Here is a 19,237-nt window from a genome sequence, read left to right as displayed (position 1 = left end):
TGCGATGGAGGCGAGGAGCAGGTGCAGGGACTCGAGCTGCCCTGGCGTACAGCAGAGCAGGCTTTTTGAAGGGTGGAGGAAGTAAATGCCAGGTATTTGGCTGAACAGACAAAGTGCTTGCCTTCCTGCAAGGAGAAGGGTTTGTAGGAATGCAGCCTCCCTGTTGTAGTGTGCCCAGTGGCATGGCCTGGGGAGAAGGAGCAGGGCTGGGCTTAAACTCATCCCAGGGCACCAGGGGAGAGCCTGTTTCCTGTATAACTTAGAGCAACCCCTTGGCTACTCAAAATCAGCGCTTCTCAGCTGTCTTACATCTTCTTTCCTGTGATAGCCTGAGCCTGCTGGCATCTATTCTGCATGCATTTGCATAAAATACATGTATTTGCATAATAGACTATACACACATGGTCAGTTTTTTCCCTGCAACCCACCCCAAGCAATTGGTGCTTTCATCTCATGCCCAGTTGTGTCTCTCTCTCGCCTCTCTGCCTGCTGACCTGTTCCTCGCTGGGATGCAGCTGTTCTGCATGCGGGTTCCTGCTATTCCCAGCAAATTTCCATCGCAGGTCTGTAGCCAGCCCCTGCCGCTTCTGCTCCCCCGGTGCACACGGAGCAGCGCAGCTCTGTGCCCCCGTTGTTTAGGGGTAGGGGCACGGTGACGTCTCTTGTCAGCAGAGCTTGGTAGAGCGGATGAAAGCTCTGATGAAAGGGATGAAAGGGAGGTGCGTGTGGGTGGAGGGGACGGGGCACACTCTGTGTTTATAGTGTCGAGGAAATGGAGGCAGAGAGGTGAGAGGCACGAAGGGGATGCGGTGGTCACGGTGTGGGTGTGCGGAGGTAGAGGGGGCTCTGATGGGTGCCCCTGCCTGCAGACCCAGCTGTGGCATCCTCTACCTTGCTGGGAGAAATCCGGTGAGGAGGGATGCTGGGGCTGCGGGCAGCACCAGGGCAAGAGCAATGGCAGCAACTGGGTGTGGGATTGCAGGAGCTCCCCAGCCTGGGCCCAGGTGGCTGTCAGGCCTCTCTGCCCCATGGAGCTGCTGCCCAGGGTGTGAGGAGCCCCCAGCTGCCCCACGAGGCTCTCTCTGACCATCCCTTTCTCCTTGCTGAGGGCTCGCAGGCCACCCTCAGGAAGCTGCTGCCCTGCCAGGCAGATGGCATCGAACAGCTGAGGTATTGCTTTGCAGCTACCAAAAACAGTCGTTTGCATTAACGTGCAGAAAGTCAGATTCTGACCCCAAACCATAGCTCTTCTGCACTGACTTTACAGCGTAATTTGGCTGTTCTTGGTGTAAATCTGCTGGGTTTACACTAGTTTTAGGAAAACTGCTGCTCTGCCAGTCCTGATTTATGCTGCATGAACTGAGGGGTAAGACTGTTGTGCCCCAGCAGTGCCGTCGCCCTAACAAGCCATCAACCAGCCCAGGACAGAGTCCTCTCCCTGCTCCCAGTCTCCTCTAGGACCATTTCTGCTGCCAGAGCCACTGTGGGGGCTGAGGGTGACATGTCCTCCTTTTGTGTTTCCCAAGCCGATGACTGCCGCTTGCTGGGCAAGCTCCCCAAGGTGAAGTGCTTGCGGAACGGACGGCGAGAAGGTAAGAGCTGCAGGAGGTGTGAGAGTGATGGAGCTGGCGGGGGGAACCTGCATGGAGCAGGTGACGAGGAAGGTCAGCATCTCCTGGGGACGGGGGGCCCTGATAAAAGGAGATGTGATCAAGGGCTGGGATTTGAAATGGATCCCCCTCCTTCGCTGGAAAAGATGGGACTATTAAGATAGCCAATGATGCTCAGCTGTAGCTTATTAGCCAGAAAATTAGAACAGGCAAAACAAAGCCCCGGGTCTTATTTTTGAAGATGTTTGCTCTAATGAAAAAGAGGAGAGCTACTCCTGCTGCTTCTGTGGGGTGGTTTGGTTTTTTTTTTTGTTTGTTTGTTTTTTTAAAATAATTAATTATATTTGCAAGATTAAGAAGGGCTGTATGGAGGATGAATGCTTGTCCTGCTGGGCTGCTGCTGGCAGCCTTTTGAGACATTTTCCAGCTCCCCGTAGTCTGAATGGGTGTTAAGTCCTACTTTGCTAGGAAAACAGAAAAAAAAAAGGTTCTTCATGCTGAAGATCAAAGGTGTGACTCCAGGTGTGTGTCACACTGGGGAGAGTGAGGAGCAAAGAGGGTTTGTCTGTGGATTCTTTGTGCAGTTCTGGTGTCAGGGTGGCATCACCCCACCAGGAGTGTAAGAGGCACACCTGCTTTGGCAGGAGGCTAGAGAAGGTCTCCATAGACCTGCACCTCCTTCACAGCTTTTTCTCCTGTGCTATGAGGGTACGTCGGTGTTCACCACCAGCACTGGATGAACCTGCAGGTGTTGGTGCTCTACAAAGCCGTCAGGATTTGGGAACCCAGCCTAGAGGTCTTACCTCACTTAATACATCACTGAAGCTGTATCCTTCAGGATGTGCTGGGACTTGGCAGGGGGGGCTGGGGTGGGTACAGCAGACCATGCCCACCCGCAAGATCTTAGAAGTCGTGGAGAGTGATACAGGGACAACCTGTGTTGCAGGAGGTGATGCTGGCAAACACTGGATTGCTCCAGGCTTTTTTCTGCTGGCTCTCTTCTCCTGCTCCGAGGCTGTTCCTTGACTCATTTCCTATAGGGAATTTTAATACAAAAGTCAGCAGCCTCCTCCTGCACAGACCTGATGTGCGGCTGCTCCCTGAAACCCTTTTGTCTCTCTTTATCTGCCCCTGCCTCCCCCCATGTTGTCACCATTTCTCCTTCATCAAGAAGCTCTGCTCCCCTTGAGCAGCCTGCGTGCCCTCTTGTTTGCCAGCGGACCATCTCCTTTCTGGTGCTGTGGTTCAGGCAGGAGGCGTGTTGGAAAGCCAGTTGACTCCTGTATAAATAGGAACAGAGCATCTTTAAGAGCAGTGATATTGCCAAAGAGTCTTGTGTGAAATCCATGCGTGCAGCCGTTTTCCATGCCCTCCCTCTTTGTTCGTTTTTCTCTCTCACAAACACACGCAGCAATCCAGCTCCAAAGGGCTCTAAGTTCATGGTCAGGGCCCTGATGAGCCAAGTGGGCTCTTAGCACCTCGAGAGCTGACCCTTTTTCCTTGCTGGCAACGTGTCCCCATTGAGCTGCAGATCAGCAGTGCCCCCAGGGTGGGAGGGAGACCTGGGGGGTCACTGGGACAAGGAAAGGGGCACAGCAGGGAAAGCTCAGCAGCCTGAAAAAAGCCTAATTCTGCCATGAGGTGATCCCATCCTCAGCTCCTCTGGCCCATTCCCCACTGACTTACAGCTGTGTTAGATTTATTGCCTGCAGGGGATTATGAAAGTATTTTGAAGTGTTTTGCCCCAGAAGGTGACAGCAGAAAAAATTGAGCAAATTAAGGATTGGCATAAATGCCGTAAGTCATTAATCTTGGTGGAGCCATTTATTTGCTTTAGTGACCTTGGGACACGGTTGGCATGCCTTGCAGCGCCAGAAAGGGGGCAATGAACCTGAGCTACGTTTTATCTGAGTGGGATTTAGATGGGTCAAAACCCAGGAGATGCATGAGTGCAGGAGACCACACTGGAGGAGCCTGGGGACGTTGCCCAGCCATCTGGGCAGCAGCTGATGTGGTGTGTCCCTGAACAGGTCTGATCCGGTCCCGAATCCGAGGGGCAGATGTGGCACAAGCAGGAGTCCTGACCTTCCTCGACAGTCACTGTGAGGTGAATAAGGACTGGCTGCTCCCTCTGCTGCAGCGGATCAAAGAGGTGAGTGCTCCTGAGAGATCAGGGCCACCCTCAGGGGATGCACCGTGACGTCCACCTCCTCTTCCCTCTGGTGGGCATGACCACCCAACCATAACCAGCTGCATGCAGGCATCCCAGTAGGGAAGCAATGAGCTTTTGGGGTGCAAGGTGGAGGCAAAGTGGACCTTTGCTGGTCTTCCTCCACCCAGCAGCCAGGTGGAGTTGTCACCATGACTGGGAGAGCTTGTGGGTGGGTGGGTGGGACAAGGTGCCTGCCAGGGCAGCGGGGCTCTCACCAGCAAGCACAGGTTGAGCGGTGAAAGAGGAACACGTGGGCAGTGCTCCAGCAGAGTTTTTAATTAGGCTCATGTAAAATGTTCAGTGCTGATGATTTAAGGGAGTGACGGCTTCTTGAATAGGGGCCGAATTTAATTTCATGCAAATTAAGCGCTAATAAATTGATTTAATAGGATTTAAATTCTGCTGATTTCAGAGCAGACAATGACATTCGCTTTCGCCGGCGGCGACTCTCTCCCCAGCCGTGCGCACGGAGCCTCCCGCACCTTGTCACCCGGGTCAGAGGGAGCTCTGGGCTGGTCGCCTGCTGGCACCATGCAGGGGATGAAGCCTCCAGCTCCAGTGTGGACCCATGGTCCTTTCCATTTGCTGTGCCTTGTTCCTCCACCCTTACTACACCTCTGGCTCCTGATTGCTAGCATTTATTACTCGGGAATTTTAAAATTACTGGATTGTGTTGAAATAAGGGCAGCTGAGGAGCAAGGGGGTAGCCAGGGTGGTGGGTTGTGGAAAAACCTGTTCCTCTGGTGTTCAGGGTGCTCCTCATCCAAGGTGCCCTGCTTTTCACACCTCCACACCTGATAGCTGCTGGCTGGGCTGTGCATCACCTGTGTGCAGCAGTGATGGGACAGGGGGAAGGGGGCAGAGCACCAGGTCAGGTCCCTCCACAGTGGGCGAGGGCAGTCGGTGCTGCTGGCACTCATGGGTGCAGCCAGCGCGGGAGAGGTCCCAACCACAGCGTGCAGGCTGCTGATAAATGGTAACAGACAGCAAATGGTCGCTTTTCATATTATCAATCGCAGCTCCGGTGGAATTACAAGAATACATGCTGCGATACCCCACTGGAGCCTCATAGCTGCTCATAGCTGGCCTGCCCCAGGGTGGGATTCACCGCTAAACATCACTGCATCAGTTGTCTCTCTGTGCTTTTTTTAAGGCAGGCATGCCTTGTTCTCTGCCAAAGCCCTGCCGTATTTTGGTGAGGAATATCCAAAGCAATCGCCGCTTTCCCAGGCAGAGGTTTTGGTGTGTTTTGGCACGAGAAGGGCAGCGGTGGCGGCAGGAAGGGGGCTGGCAGAGCTGCTTTCACGCACGGCTCCAGGACTGTGCCCCACGTTTGGAGCTCGTGGGGTGGGTGAACGTGGATGCCACGTGTGGCATCACCGTAGGAGTTTCACTGCATCGTAGCCTGCATATGGCATCAAACACATACATCACCTCTGCGAACCTTTTTATTTGCTCTTCTGGAAGCTGGAAGCAAGGCAGTCTGTGAGCTTGCACTGCTGCTCATGCTGCTCTTACCCTGCCCAGTGCCTTGCAGCCCAGCCAGCAAGGGAGGCTTGCAAGGAAGAGTGCTAAGGGACTTGCAAAGAAAGTGGAGTCCTGCTTGCTTGTCTTTTAACTCCTTGCAAAAGCTGCAGGATAAGGGCAGAGAGTCCTCGGTTTCCTTCTTAGACCCACGGTGCCATCCTTTTCCATCAGAGTTAAAATATTGATCAGTGAAGTGTATGGAATGTTCCTGCTGCCACCTTCAGGCTGTGCTAAAGAGGTGACGTCCCTGCGGTGAAGATGAGGTGCGTGGAAAGAGCATGTTCTTACCACTTACAGGAACAGTCTGCTCTGGGCTCATGTCATTTAAGTTTCCAGCAAAGGAGTGGTGAGTGCCTCGCAGCACAGCCAGCGCTTTTGCCACCACCAGCCACCCCGCGTGTCACTTCTCTTTTATTTTCTGAGCCAGAGCAGCTGTTCCTGCAGCTTTCTGTAGTGGGAAACATCAGAGCCCACGTGTGCCACCACGCACCTGCGTTAAGGTGCCCCTCAAGCCCCACATCCAGCTTTCCCAGCAGCCGGTGGCATCCCCTCCGGGCTGATGCTGTTGGGTGTGGGCAGCTCATGCCCAGCGTATGGCTTTGGAAACGAGCAGGACAAGAAAGTCTTAAGAGAAAGTGATGGGGTTTGGCGGGAAAAGAGGGGTTTCAGGGGGCTTCAGACCTGTGCCTGGGAGGATGCGTGTCCCAGGGAGCGGCAGTGACAGTGGGTGTTTTGCAGCAGCGCGTTTGCAAGCATATGACTGTGACTGCGTGGGCACGGCCTCTTGTTTTTACTTACAGAACAAATATCTCTAAAGCCATTAACGGTGCATTTTGACTGAATAACTTTTCTAAAAATGTAATTATACAGCCCAAGGCGTTTTTACAGTATGACTCAACGAGATCCCCCCCAAACTGGATTTGCAAATGGCACTGGGATGAACTGGTGCATGGTGCACCCCCACTTCGAGCTGAAGCACCCCCCCAGTTTGGTGCTCTCCTGGGGCAAGGGGAGGCAGGTGAGGGGCAGCCTGACCCGCTCGCCTTGCCTAGTGCTGCTGTGGGACCGAAGGAGCAACCGTGGTCCATTTTGTTCACCATTACAAGGTCATGATTTAGGGGTTGGGAGACAAGCTGGAGTCAAGGTCATTTTCCAAGGCTGAAATGTATTCATTGTCTCTTTTTCCTGCTGATTTAGTTCCATAGTTTGGTTTGAGAAGTGTAATGTGTTCTCAGTTTTTTGAGAATTTCATGTGAAAGAGGATTGAAGGTTTGGGTGTTGTTAATATTAACATACCCTGGCATGGGAGGGTATCAAAAAACCAGAAAGGTGAAGCTGCCTATAATAAGATCTGGTGCTCAACCCAAAATAAATCATAGCAACAGCGCTGTGCTCTTGAGCATGCTGTGCTTTTCTTTTGAGGGTCAGAGAGACCTTCATGAAAGCTGAGTAAATATAAATGTTCCCAGGACATGGAAGGGAAGGTGAAGCAGGGAGAAGGTTGCACTGTTGAAGGCTAGCGTTTTGCAGTAATGCACTCAGCCAAGATATAAAGGGCATTTTCTTGCACAAAGTTGAGTGGTGCAGTGAGTAGGAGTGGAATTGAAATTGGGGATGAGTCTCGGCTAGTTAGAGGTGCTCACCAGTAAGATGCTTGAGGGGCAAGTTTTAAATGACTAGATGCAGATGCTTTCCCTGCAGCGTTCAGCCTTACAACCTTTCCCCTGCCCTCAGGCAGCTAAAGGATGCTGGGGTGTGCTGAGCTGGGGCAGCTTGTGGGGCACGGTGCAGTAGCTGCGATGGGTTTGAAAGGCTCATTGCGCTGGGACATGACTGTGTTTCCCCACGTGGTACCTAGGTGCAGCAGACCTTGCCCTTGCAGTGGGATGTTTGACTTGCAGAAAGGCATGTTAAGACTCCTGACTTGATGCTCTTATGGAAACAGCAAGTATTTGTCATGCTCATTTGGAAAACCTGAGCTCTAGTCCAGCTCCCAGCTCATGGCCTTTGGTTGCTTCTTTCTACAGCTGCATTTGAATACATCTTTGTTAGGTTGAATTTCTAAAGCAAAGTCTTTTCCTAGTGAGAGAGCAAGCCAGAGTGTGCTCCGATACTCCCTTCTGCATGGCTGTGAAAAACAATTTGATCTGGCAAGGGTAAAAGCTTGAGGTTTGAGCTATAATTGGAGTTTGGGATTTTTGAAAAGAAAAAGGGAGATAAGAGACCAGTCAAAGCTGTCAGAGTCTCTTCCTCCTGTAGATATTTTTGTTCATAACTGTTTGTATAATCTCTTTGCTCATAACAAGTTGTTAATGAAATCACCACCAACTATTTAAAATAATTCAGGTCTTCTCTTTTTTTAACCCTTTCACACATTTGGCAACACTCTTAACTGTATCCCCATAGTTTATACATTTAAAAAAATTCAGCTTCTTGACTCTCTGTGTTTTTCCTCTGCCGTTTCAACTGCCTGTTTGTCGCCTGAGTTCTGAAATCCAGTAAAAAGTACTTAAGGGAGGTGAAGGGGAAATACATTAGTGAGTTTTCAGAAAGCAGACCGGGCTTTACATCCAGCTGTGTTGGGTGCCGAGTACAGGCACAGCCTGTGGAGGGAGAGACTGCCAAGGGAGGGACGGGGGGCGAAGCCAAAGCCAGCAAGAGATGCTAGCTCAATGGCCCAGCAGCCCACAGTCCTCTTTCCCAAGAGACGCAGTGCCTGCCTTCCCAGTCTTTCTCGCTGGTTCCCAGTAATACCTTGGCTGCTTGGTGCTGCTGCCGTTAATTCCTTTGTCGAAGAGGTGCGATGGCTGGGGAGGCTGTGATGGGCACTTATCCCTGACAAACCTGAATGACACCAACGTTTCCAGCCACCTACCGTCTCCAGGAGTTTAGAGCATCCCTTGACCAGTTAGAGTGGTGTGATCTGAAGTCATGGCTCGTTTCGCTTCTGCTTTCCAGGATCCCACCCGAGTAGTCAGCCCCGTTATTGACATCATCAACTTGGACACTTTTGCCTATGTGGCGGCTTCCTCGGACCTCAGAGGAGGTAAGTCCAAGCTGTGAGCATGCCCCATGGGCATCCATCCTGCAGTGTGAATAGGTACTGGCCTGAGATGCTGGCGGCTCTGCACCACCCCACTGGCTCCTGCTGTCTTGCAAAAGGCACATTAGCACTGTTCAGTGCTCCCCGCTGGCTGTTTTCAGGCTATTTTAAGGACAGGTAAGCATGGTGTGAGGAATGGTGTTTGCTACAGTGGATAAGGCAGTCAGGCACGAAAGAAGGGTCATATTGAAGCCACCCTTGGCAGCACTGAAAGCCAGGCTGCTGTCAAGGGGAGATTGGGGATGTCTAGGCAACAAATGGAGAATGCGACTGTAGCGCTTATTAGTATGCCTATGCTATTTGTAGCATACAATATCCATCAGAGCATGTGTCTGTGTGCACAAGGGGACAAAGCGAGGTTTCAGCAGCAGCTTTAATTCTGACTTTTCCTGCCTTTGGAGTGCTTGGCTTTGCAGTTGTAATGCAGCGTGTTGTTTCTTGTTCATATGCAGTGGTAAAATACATTAGGCATTGGACTCTTCTCCCAAGAGCTGCATATCCATGGCTTAAGTCTTTTGAAAGTGGGGAAAATACTCGATCAAACATGGCTTCTGTAGCCTGCATTGCCTCCTAATCCATGCCCATTTCTGATTTCCCTATGGTACTTCTCTACTTCGGTTTTAGGTTTTGACTGGAGTCTGCATTTCAAATGGGAGCAGCTTTCCCCAGAGCAGAAAGCCAAACGACTCGATCCCACCGAACCCATTAAGTAAGTCATGAGGGGAAGGGAGGCACCTGAGGAACGTGGGGCAGGACAGGTATCTCATGTGACCTCTTGTGTGTCACCATGCACTGTAGCAGTGTGACACTCCTTCCAGGACAGCTCCGAACTTTGAATACCTATAGCGAGCTCCTGGCTAGCTTGGGTTTGGCAGTACAGCTTCACCTCCCAACACTGAAGCTTGAAGGTGCTGCAAAGGTAAAAGGGTGTATTTATGGTTATTTGTGTTTTGGTGGTGCTAAGGAGGCTGAATATGGTTAGGGAAAAAGCCCAGTGCTCTAGGCTCCTGCTTCTCTCAGCTCTCACTTTAGAATAGGGCTGTGTCCTCAGCCCGCTTGATAAAATCACGGTGTCTAGACCAGCCTTTCCAGGTCAGTGCTGCTTTTCTGGACCTTGCTGGAGGCTCCTCAGAAATTCAGGATGTGCATGAGAGCGAGCAAAACTCAACGGGAGAGATGCCATCTGTCCTCCTGCCGTGGGATGGAGGGAGTCCTTCATTCTGCTGAAAATCTCTCCTGGCAGCAAGCCTGGCGTGGGTGCCTGCATCCCCAGCGTGAGGGTGTGCGGCACGGAGGAGACCAAGAGCTGGGGCTTGCAGGGAGCAAAGCACTGCTGCTCCTGATGAGGCTTCTGTTAACGAGCTCACTGGCTTCCCAAAGGCTCACCTTGTGTTCCTGGTCATCCTGCCACGGAGGGCACTGTGGAGGTTAGCCTGGGCACAGCAGTCATCCCGGCTTCTCCCAAGCCTACGCCAGGTTATCCACACTGCAATTGGAGATGGGACTTGTGCCAGCAAAATAGCTCGAGGAGACATCTCCTGGGTCTGCTCTCCTCTCCTCCATGGACCTTCTCTGTGCCATTTTCTTAGCTAATACAAAGAATGAAAAATAACTCTTGTTTTGAAATAAAGATCACACAGTTAGTGATGGCTTTTAAAAACCCCTTCTGAATTGGCTCTGCCTTCCCTTCCACAGTGGAATGGTGCACTTAATAGGCTGGCTCCAGGCAAAAAGCCCGTCTGAGTGAATAACACCCCCACCCCCCCTGAGTGCTAAGTGCATTTTTGATGCTGAAGCCTACAATCAGGGCTGTGAACTTTGGGCTTGTAGGAGTTGTGCTGATGGGTGCATTAGCCAGTTGTTAAGTGCCAGGCAATTTATGATTGACAGAAAATACCAAGACAGCTGAAAGGAAGGCTCAGATGCTTTTTGAGGTGTGTTGTCCTGGTTTGGTGAGAAGGAGATGTGTAGGTGATGTCCTGATGATGGGAAAGGGAAGAGCTGCTTTTGTGCATCCAGGTGCTGCAGCAGTGTTTGAGAGTGTGTCCTCTCTTCCCTCACCCATTCCGCAGGACTCCCATCATTGCTGGGGGGCTGTTTGTGATTGACAAAGCCTGGTTCAACCACCTGGGGAAGTACGACAGTGCCATGGACATCTGGGGTGGGGAGAACTTTGGTGAGTCACTTTTCTTCCTCCTGTGCCTTGCTGTGTTGGCTTCTCTTCCTGAATCATGCTTGATGGATACAAGGTCATTTTGGACTTCGCTTTGAATGCTCTGCACAGTTTCCTCACTTACGTTCACAGGTTGTGGTCTCAGGTGAGTAAGGCATCCAGCAACCATAAATGATGAGAAGTGAGCAATTGTTTGTGCTTGGGACTCCCTACCTTCCATGCTACTTTGATTTTTATATAGGTAAATACCCTAAACCACTGAGTTTTTGGCTTTGGTGTTACCAGCAGATAAGAAAGCACCGCATGCACCCTCCTACTCCTTCCCGATCTCATTTCCCCATTAATAAAGCAAAGTCCCTTGTCTGATGACAGCATTTCAAAGCTATGAACTGAGGCATCAGTGCCTCCCGGAATTTGCAGAGTGCCTGAAACAGTAGCTCCATTGGCATGCTGCGAGCAGGTGGCAAGGTAACACGGCTGCTTGTCCTTTCCTGTATTGCTGGAGGGCTGAGTGCTGCCAGGCTCTTCGACACTTATTTTTCCTGCATGGGAAAAAAAGGTTAAAAGCTGACCTAAATTCAGTCACCTCTGGCCATAATCATGGGGCAAGGTAGGCATTAAGAAATCTCCTGCATGCAAACTTGAGAGGGCACATGAAAGAGGTAGCAGCCTGTCCCTTATCCCCCATGTCAAGCAGAGCTGGATCAGGCTGGGCTGTTCTCCCTTTGAAGCCGTAGCAATGCCGCAGATCAGAGCAACGGACTGTATCCGTGGAGGAAGGGGGAGGCACTTGATATCAGGGAGACAGATCAGAACCTGGCTTTAATAGCTCACACCTCTGGGGAGTATGGCTAGCAAGGAAGGGAGGATCTTGTGTCTTAACACATACAGCGATGCTGTCAGTCATCCAAGGGAACAGATGCTGCTGCCTTGCAGTAACCCATCCGCTGCCTGGCACTGTTGTTTCCTTCACATGCCTTTTTTCATCTAGCATATTTCATTTATTTATATCTCGTTATGCAGTAGGATCTCACTCCTTTGTTCTGTCTCTCTGTGGGTGGGTGTCTTGCCACCAGACTGACCCAAAGCATCTGCTCCTGTGAGTGGGGTAGCTCTGAGGAAGCCTGGGAAAGGAGCAGGAGTCCTCCCACCTCCCCTGCTGGATCGATGGCACAAACAAAGCATTCAAGAACGGAACTAGAGGGGAGGAGAGGGACTGCCACATCGTGCCTGACCCACTGTCCTGTCTCTGCTCATCATTCAAGTCTGACAGCAGACAGCCCGAGCTGCTCGTGGGAGATGAGCAGCGATGGGGCAGCCTGCCCTGCAGGGAAGCTCCATCCCAGCAGCTTGTCCGATGCCCTGTAGTGGCAGGCCTTGTGCTCCTTATGCACACGATGTTTCCCTGGCTGGTGTGTGCCCTGGGAGGCTGGTCCCAACCGACCATGGGCTGACAGTGCTGCAGGGTGTAACACTGCCTCAGGGCATCAGTGTGAGAAGGGAAGCTGGGCAGGTTAATACTGCCACTAAAAAGTGCAGGTCTGCACAGCAACAGAGTGGATCCTGTCTTGCCCATCACCCTGAGAGCAGAAGTGTGCCCAGCTCAAAGCTGCATCTCCTGCAGGGCAGTGTGTCCCACCTCTCCTTTGCACCCAGGCAAGGGCAGCTGTGACCCTGCTGGCCTCGGTCAGTTCTGGGCAGGTGACGGAGAGCAGGAGCTGACTGAGTGGCTGCTCATTTGGGGCACTTGCAGTGAACCGTGCTTTTTCTGGTAGCTTAGTCCTGGCAGGATGCAGGACTCTGGTCCTGAGGAGCATCACTGCTGCCTTTAATGTTGTTGACTGGGCAGCTAGAGTGGGCTGGAGACTTCAGGCAAACAAAAGCAAGCGCGTTTGGATTTAGGAGGACATTGTAGGTGTTCTACTTCTTAAATTGGCTTAATCCCCTGTAGGTGGATTGCTGAGTAATGGCAGAAGGACTTGCAGGCCAGCAAGAAGCGCTAAAGGTATTTTGCCAAGCTAAGGCCAAGCCCGGTGCACCTCTATGTGTACTGCTTACATCCCTCCTGGGAGTCCCTCGAAGGGGCCACATCCACTGGAGACATCTCTCGAGGGTCAGGTGAAGCACGCTGTCGGTTCCTGCTCCCCTGGCTCCTCTGAGCTGGCCCTGTGCCATGCCTTTGCTGGTGCCTCGGTTTACCTGCTCTTGAGGCATTTAGCTCTTGGCTGCTTGTCTGGAGACCTTGTTCACCAGCTGCCATGGATGCCTCCATGGGTCATCCCTGCCTGCTGAAACCTGTGCTTTTATTGCTTCTGCTGGGACTGGAGCAGGGGCTGCAGGGTGCAACATGTCTGAAGCGGAGAGCTTAGACTCCTCACTGTCTTCTGCCTCCCTGGCACTGTGTTCTCATTCCAGTCTGCAGTGCACAGAGGTCACCTCAGCCCACCTCTTCATTAGACTTTAAATTAAGAGCAGGCGAGGACTGAATGGTGCAGGTCTTCCCCTTGCAGCACTTCAGGGAGCTGCTCTTCTTCCAGGCTGAGCAGAAGGGCCAGAGGAGGGGGACGCACTACGCAGCAGCCATGCCATGGTTCACAGCTGCTCGGCTGGTTGTCCCCTTTTTTCGGGCACCCTTCTGATTCACACAGCAGAGCTGGCGGGGTGGCCGGTGCTGTGACACACAGGCAAAGAAGAGCAACAGCCATGTGTGAGGGGAACTGAGCATAGCAGCTTAGGGCGGCCGCATCCTGCTGTAATCTCATTTCCCTGCAGCTGTGATTAAGGTGTCTCCCGATATAGCACCAGGACACGGCACAAGGGCACATGTTATTGGTCTGTTAATACCCAGCGCTGGGGAAAATGGTGAGGCTCCAGCTGCTCTTGCAGCTTCTGGCTGTAAACACAGCAGTGAAGGAAAAGGGAGGGGATTTCTGGAAAGAAATACTCCTCCCTGCTGCGCTTTCCCACCCCAGCCCTTGCTGGCCCCTGCTGCTAGGGCCAGCTGTTGGGGATGGGCTCAAGCCTTGCATTTTGGACGGGGGCATCGAGGCAGGAGCGCTTTGCGGCTGTGCCAGCCCTGTTTCCAACAGCTCAGGAGCAGGCGGGCGTGCTGGGAGCAGGGACGGGAGCAACACGAACCTGGCTCTGACCTCTGCAGCAATGTGCACCTCCTAGCTCAGCCATGGGTGCTGAGGAGGCTTTGGAGGTCCGGGAGCCAATTCTCCTTTGCTCCCTGAAGCTGTGAGTTGTTTTTGGAGGGCTGGCAGCTTTGCGGGCTGGCAGTGCCTACCCTTGGAGGAGGGGGAGTCCTGTCCGCACTGCCCAAATGGCCTCCCCGCCACAGACGCTCCTCTTGCCAGCATCTGAGCTGGGGACAAGTCATCCTTGTGCTGGCATATGCGAGGGGACTGCAGGGAGCACAAGCTGGCAAAGACGATGGGTGTCCTCCTGTCTGACTTCTGTAGCTGAATGTGTGTGTGGGGAGTGAAAAGGAATTTGTCATTTTGGAGGAGATACATGCTACGTATAGCTCTATACTGTCAACGGATGATAAAATAGGATGCAAAGAACTGCAGAAGCCTTTTCTTTTTAATTTTTTTTCCATGCTGGTTCTGTTTAAGCATGACTGTCTGACAATATAGCTGCAAATTCATAGCTTCACAAGCGTTAGGACCAGATGGACCCATTAGATCAGCCGTTCCACTCACCCATCCTACCTCGCCAGTTAGGATTTCATCCAGCTCCCTGCCAAGAGCCCCATAACTTCTGGTATCAATTGTGCCACAGGCTCGTCTTCCTTGAGAAGGGCCTCGTGGGCCAGCCAGAGTGGCTTGGGGCAGCTGGGAGACATTTCCCGTATTGACAGTTTATGCAGATTTGGGGGATAATCCCTCCCACCACTGACTTTTGCTTGTGTGAAGGTGTCTGCCTTGTTGGACCATGTTGGCACTCATGGCCCAGAGTATGTGCTGGGCAGGATAAGGTCCTGTCCATTTTGGAACAGGTGATGGATGCACACAGCTCGCTGTTCACTTTGCAGAATTAATGATGGATTCATAAAGACAATGACCGTTGTAGTCATTAATAAACAGAATTCGTGGCCTCTCCTGGTGAACTTGACAGCCCTTTGGAGGGACGTGACTCTGAAAGAGGCAGTGCAGAAGTAATTAGGGGAACACAAAACTGGCAAGATGATTCTGCGATGTAAGCAGGGCTGCATGAAAAGGGACCTACTTACTGCCTCGCTCTTGCCATTGTGATAGCGCCTGCTGCACTACAGGTAGGTATCAAGTGCACTGACTTCAAACAGATCACAAGCAGCTTTGAAAAGCACTTTTAAGGCAGTTGTGCCTAGGAAAGCCCCTCTGGTAATCAATTTACTCCAGTTTAATGTGGTGGAGGATAAAGTGAGAGGTAACGCCAGGATCCAGCCTGCTGTAGGACAGAAAGACAAAATCCTGAAGCTGCTTCTCTTGTAGAAATCTCTTTCCGTGTGTGGATGTGTGGAGGGAGCCTGGAAATCATCCCCTGCAGCCGTGTTGGACATGTCTTCCGGAAGAAACATCCGTACATCTTTCCAGAGGGAAATGCCAATACCTATATTAAGTAAGTGTTTTGTGCTTGCTTTGTTTTTTGTGAAACAGGGTAAGGTGCTGCCTGGTTGGGAGCGGGGAGCAGAGAAGACAGGGAGGAAAGTCTGTCTGGAAAACTTTAAAATATCCCTGGGCAGGAATCTCCTGAGCCGAAGAAAACACAAGTCGGTACGACTCTCTCAGGGTTTCTACAGTGCCGAGAATATGACAGAAATAGGACATTTATATGGTACCTTTCATGAGCACAGAAACGAAGGGAAGGATAGCGCTAGCTACCATAACAGCAAATAATTTAGACCCTAAGGTCATCAGAACACATTTACAATGACCTGAAATCAGGCTGCCAGCAATGTCTGTCAGTACCCAGTGACCTTAGCTGAGGGCTAAGCGTGGCTCAGCTGAACCAGAAAATTTGGTTCCTGATGCCCCTCCGAGAGGGGAGCCGAGCAGGGTGCCAGAGTGGGTGGCTTCGCCTCCAGACGCTGGTGCTGCCTCTCAAGCAGAGGTAGCAGTGGGCTGCACCTTGCTGGTGGGGACATGGAAGGAACTGCCAGGGTATCCCAACCGAAGGGGACCTGTCTTCATGCACAGGAACGTAGAACTGAATCTGGCACTGAAACAGCTAACTTAAAAGAGCTAAAGTCCTGGAAACAGCAGGCAAGGAAGGAGGCAGAGGTGGGAATTAGCATGGGAAAGGTGGTGGGAGCAACTGGTGAAGTCAGGAAGCATTTCCTCCTTCTATAGAGCATGAGGCTGAAGGTTGTCCATTAAGTAGATGACAGGGAAAAACACCAGGGGCACTTAATGCAGGGTTGTTTCTCAGCTGAACTGCATTTGTGCATGTTTACACACCTTTTGGTATGTCATGTTTACACATTCCTTTTGGTGTGGGTTTCCCAGTGTTGTTAGGAGCCAACAGTATTTGGGAAGAGCCAGCCCGCTGCAGCAGGGTTACCATTGACACAGGCTCTCTGCAGCTTCCCCACACTTTGAATGAGACAACAGACTGGGGGTGTGCAAATGACACCTCTCAGTTACACTTACCATGTGATTACAACAGACTGGGGGTGTGCAAATGACACCTCTCAGTTACACTTACCATGTGATTTCCAGCCACGCAGTGTATGGGGCAGGATGGGGACTTTGTCACCTTGCTTCAAAAAGACAGCCGTGAGGGGCACAGGACATTGCTGGCATCAAGGAGGAGGCTCAAATCTGAGAGTCCAGAGGAGGGCTTTTGCTTTTAGTGGTGAAATAAGACTGCTACAGAAGAGGCTGGGATGGGGCAATATCTCCACTGTCACAGTCGGTGCGAACCTGGGTGAAAAGGTAGTGTCTGCGTTGCATCACCTGCAGGAGGAGCAAGGGGAGCTTGAATGGGTACAGCACCTCAGGCACAGCCTCTGGGGGCTTCGAGGATGTCTGAATCTATGCCTAGGTGCAAGCCTTGGCATTTATTCCCATGTTTCTTACAAACCCAAATGAGAGGAAGCCAGAGAAGAAACCCCTGCGCTTTGGGGAAGGTTAGGTACAGACGTAGGCGCTGTGACTTGGGCATCTCTTCAGCAAGAGCACTTAGACTACTGCAATGGCCTTAGAGAGGAAGAAGCACCGTGGATCAGCAAGGGACTGAAAAGCGATCTGGAGAAACATACCTGTAAGCATTAGGAGCTGGGCTTTTATTAACCTTATGATATCTAGCAGCCTTAAACTTAGTGTTATAGTATATAGACTGAGAGGAGAAACAGCTTTCTGGCAACCTGATGCTATGTGGTACCTCTGTTTAAACACAGATGTTAGCAAAAAATATCTCTACCTTTCTGCCAGATACTGATACTTTTTCCACACAGCCTCTGCTTTGGTGTGAGAGACAGCTCAGGCTCCGCTGCTGTGCTGGCTTCACATGCAGACTGTCTCTTTTTCTGGCCACGTGGGACTTGGCTGGATGCAGAGCCTGCCCTGTGGCACCTGCAGCTTAGTGGTGTGGTAGCAATAGCTTGGAGGCACCAGCCTGCGCTGGGGCAGGAGCTTGGAGGATTCCACTGACCCGGGCAGGGATAGGCAGGTAGGCGTGGAGCCAGCAAGAAAGCAATTTGCAAGGAGAGTTAGAGCCCTCTGAAGTCAACAGATTTCCTGAGGATCACAAACCTTCCGCAGATGGGTGTGGAAGACTGACATTTATGCTACAGCACTGTGTCCAGAGGGGTTTCTCTTAAGTTTTGAATGCTGAGATTTGTCTTGGTGAAATACAGGAGTGCAAAGCAGGTGAATCCATACAGGATTGACACAAAGGAAATGTTTGCCTTCAGTCGTTGGTAAATTTTGCACCGCTTCTCAATGTGCCAGCCACTAAACAGAACCCTGGTCGTGCCTGCCTGGGAGATGATGCTTAAGAGAAGCTTCAGTTCTGAGTCTGGTGGGTGCAAAGCATCCAGCTGAGTCTGAAATGGTGCATTTTTCACCCAAGCTTTGGCCTGTTGTGTTTGGTCCCTGGAGTAATGGGGAGGAGTAGTACCTTTCCTAGCAGTGAGAGGTGGCCTGGTTCAAAGGTGGTTTGGGTTGGCCAAGTTGAGGATGGGAGAAGAGCAGGATGGATCAGCTGATGAATTTTAGTAAATGTCACCTTGAAGGCTTCCTTGGTTTCACCTGTCTTTTGTTGCCTCCTTCAGGAACACCAAGCGCACCGCGGAGGTGTGGATGGATGAATTCAAGCAATACTACTATGCGGCTCGTCCCGCAGCCCAGGGGAGACCTTATGGAAAGTAAGTGTCTGTGCTGCCTGCGCCCTGCCTGCACCTTCCCTGCACCCTGCCTGTGCCTTGCCTGTGCTTTCCCTGCACCCAGTCTGTGCCGTGCCTGTGCCCTGCCTGAGCCCTGTATGCGCCCTGCCTGTGCCCTGCCTGCGCCCTGCCTGCACCTTCCCTGCGCCCTGCCTGCACTCTCCCTGCACTCTCTCTGTGCCCTGCCTGCACCTTCCCTGCGCCCTGCCTGCACCCTGCCTGCGCCCTGCCTGCAGTGGGTGTTCACGGTGACGTCGCCCTGCAACAGAAACCCACCTGCGTTGTTTCTGTAGTAACGCTCAATTAAATGCTAATGGTAGGCAGATGCTATGAGCACAGCAATGAAACATATAAACAGCTAGTTTATATGCTCTGCTAGTTTATCCCAGTGAGTGAACCAAATCGAGGTGGGGGAGCAACCCCCTGTGCCTACGTCCTGCCCTTGGCATTGGGTACAAGTACTTCTGGTCCCAGAGCAGGGTTTGGCAGAGAGTCCAGAGGTCTCACCGACAGCTGAGGGGCGGGAAATCATCAAATTTTGGGCCCACTAGGGCTTTATTGGAAAGAAGCAAGCGCTTTGTATGCAGGGAGTTTGCTCTTCGTTCTGTGAACAGTCAGAAACACCTCCCTGTCAGGAGGACTGTAAATACTTGCGTTAATTTCTCATTTTTGTATGATCTTCCTTCCCTCAGAAAGTTTCCTTTGGATCACAGGGGGTTCCAAATCCAAACCCAAATTCCTTGTGGCTACTCTTCAATCTCCAGGATAAATAAATCAAAGTCCTGGTGTCTAGCCCATTTCCACTCAATTCATACCCTCTTCCCATCCGTCAGCACCGAATGAACTGTAGCTCTGTGCTGCTAAATCCGTGATGGTGTAGAGGAGAGAGCCTGTGCGAAGAAGGGAAGGTACTGGAGGCTTCCCACTGCTCGGTAAATGCCGGCTCATAGCAGCTCCATGGGTAGAGGCTGGCCCAGGGAGGAGCTGGAGTTTGGAAAATACCACTGCACAGCATGACACCTCAGCAGAAGTTTTGCCCTGGTTAATGGAAGAAAGAAATCTTTCACTGTGTGGTTAACTTCTGCTGGCTTAAGGGCACGCTTAGGTGCTCTTGGAAATCAAGGCCTTCTGTAGTCCTGTAAACTTAGAGTAACTTATAATAGCATATATTAATTTCCTAGTACATTAGTATATGAAATTAGTGCTTATTGCATGTAGTAGATAGCATACATTTTTTTAC

At 51.6% G+C, this 19,237-nt stretch overlaps 1 protein-coding gene across 2 annotated transcripts in view; it reads left to right on the top strand.

Annotated features, from left to right (window-relative positions):
• Nucleotides 1-19,237, top strand: part of GALNT14 (polypeptide N-acetylgalactosaminyltransferase 14) — a 100,663-nt gene that overhangs the window by 69,099 nt on the left and 12,327 nt on the right. For both annotated transcript variants that reach the window (XM_056357623.1, XM_056357624.1), the window contains exons 5-11: nucleotides 1,527-1,592; nucleotides 3,641-3,762; nucleotides 8,308-8,395; nucleotides 9,077-9,161; nucleotides 10,525-10,628; nucleotides 15,104-15,230; nucleotides 17,887-17,979. In XM_056357623.1, the coding sequence (XP_056213598.1) occupies nucleotides 1,527-1,592; nucleotides 3,641-3,762; nucleotides 8,308-8,395; nucleotides 9,077-9,161; nucleotides 10,525-10,628; nucleotides 15,104-15,230; nucleotides 17,887-17,979 (685 nt within the window). The remainder of the gene's footprint in view (nucleotides 1-1,526; nucleotides 1,593-3,640; nucleotides 3,763-8,307; nucleotides 8,396-9,076; nucleotides 9,162-10,524; nucleotides 10,629-15,103; nucleotides 15,231-17,886; nucleotides 17,980-19,237) is intronic.

This window comes from Falco biarmicus, chromosome 12 (assembly GCF_023638135.1).
Source record: "Falco biarmicus isolate bFalBia1 chromosome 12, bFalBia1.pri, whole genome shotgun sequence".
NCBI lineage: Eukaryota > Metazoa > Chordata > Aves > Falconiformes > Falconidae > Falco > Falco biarmicus.
The sequence above is the reverse complement of the archived record's forward strand: the minus strand, read 5'-3'. Positions and strand labels throughout refer to the sequence as shown.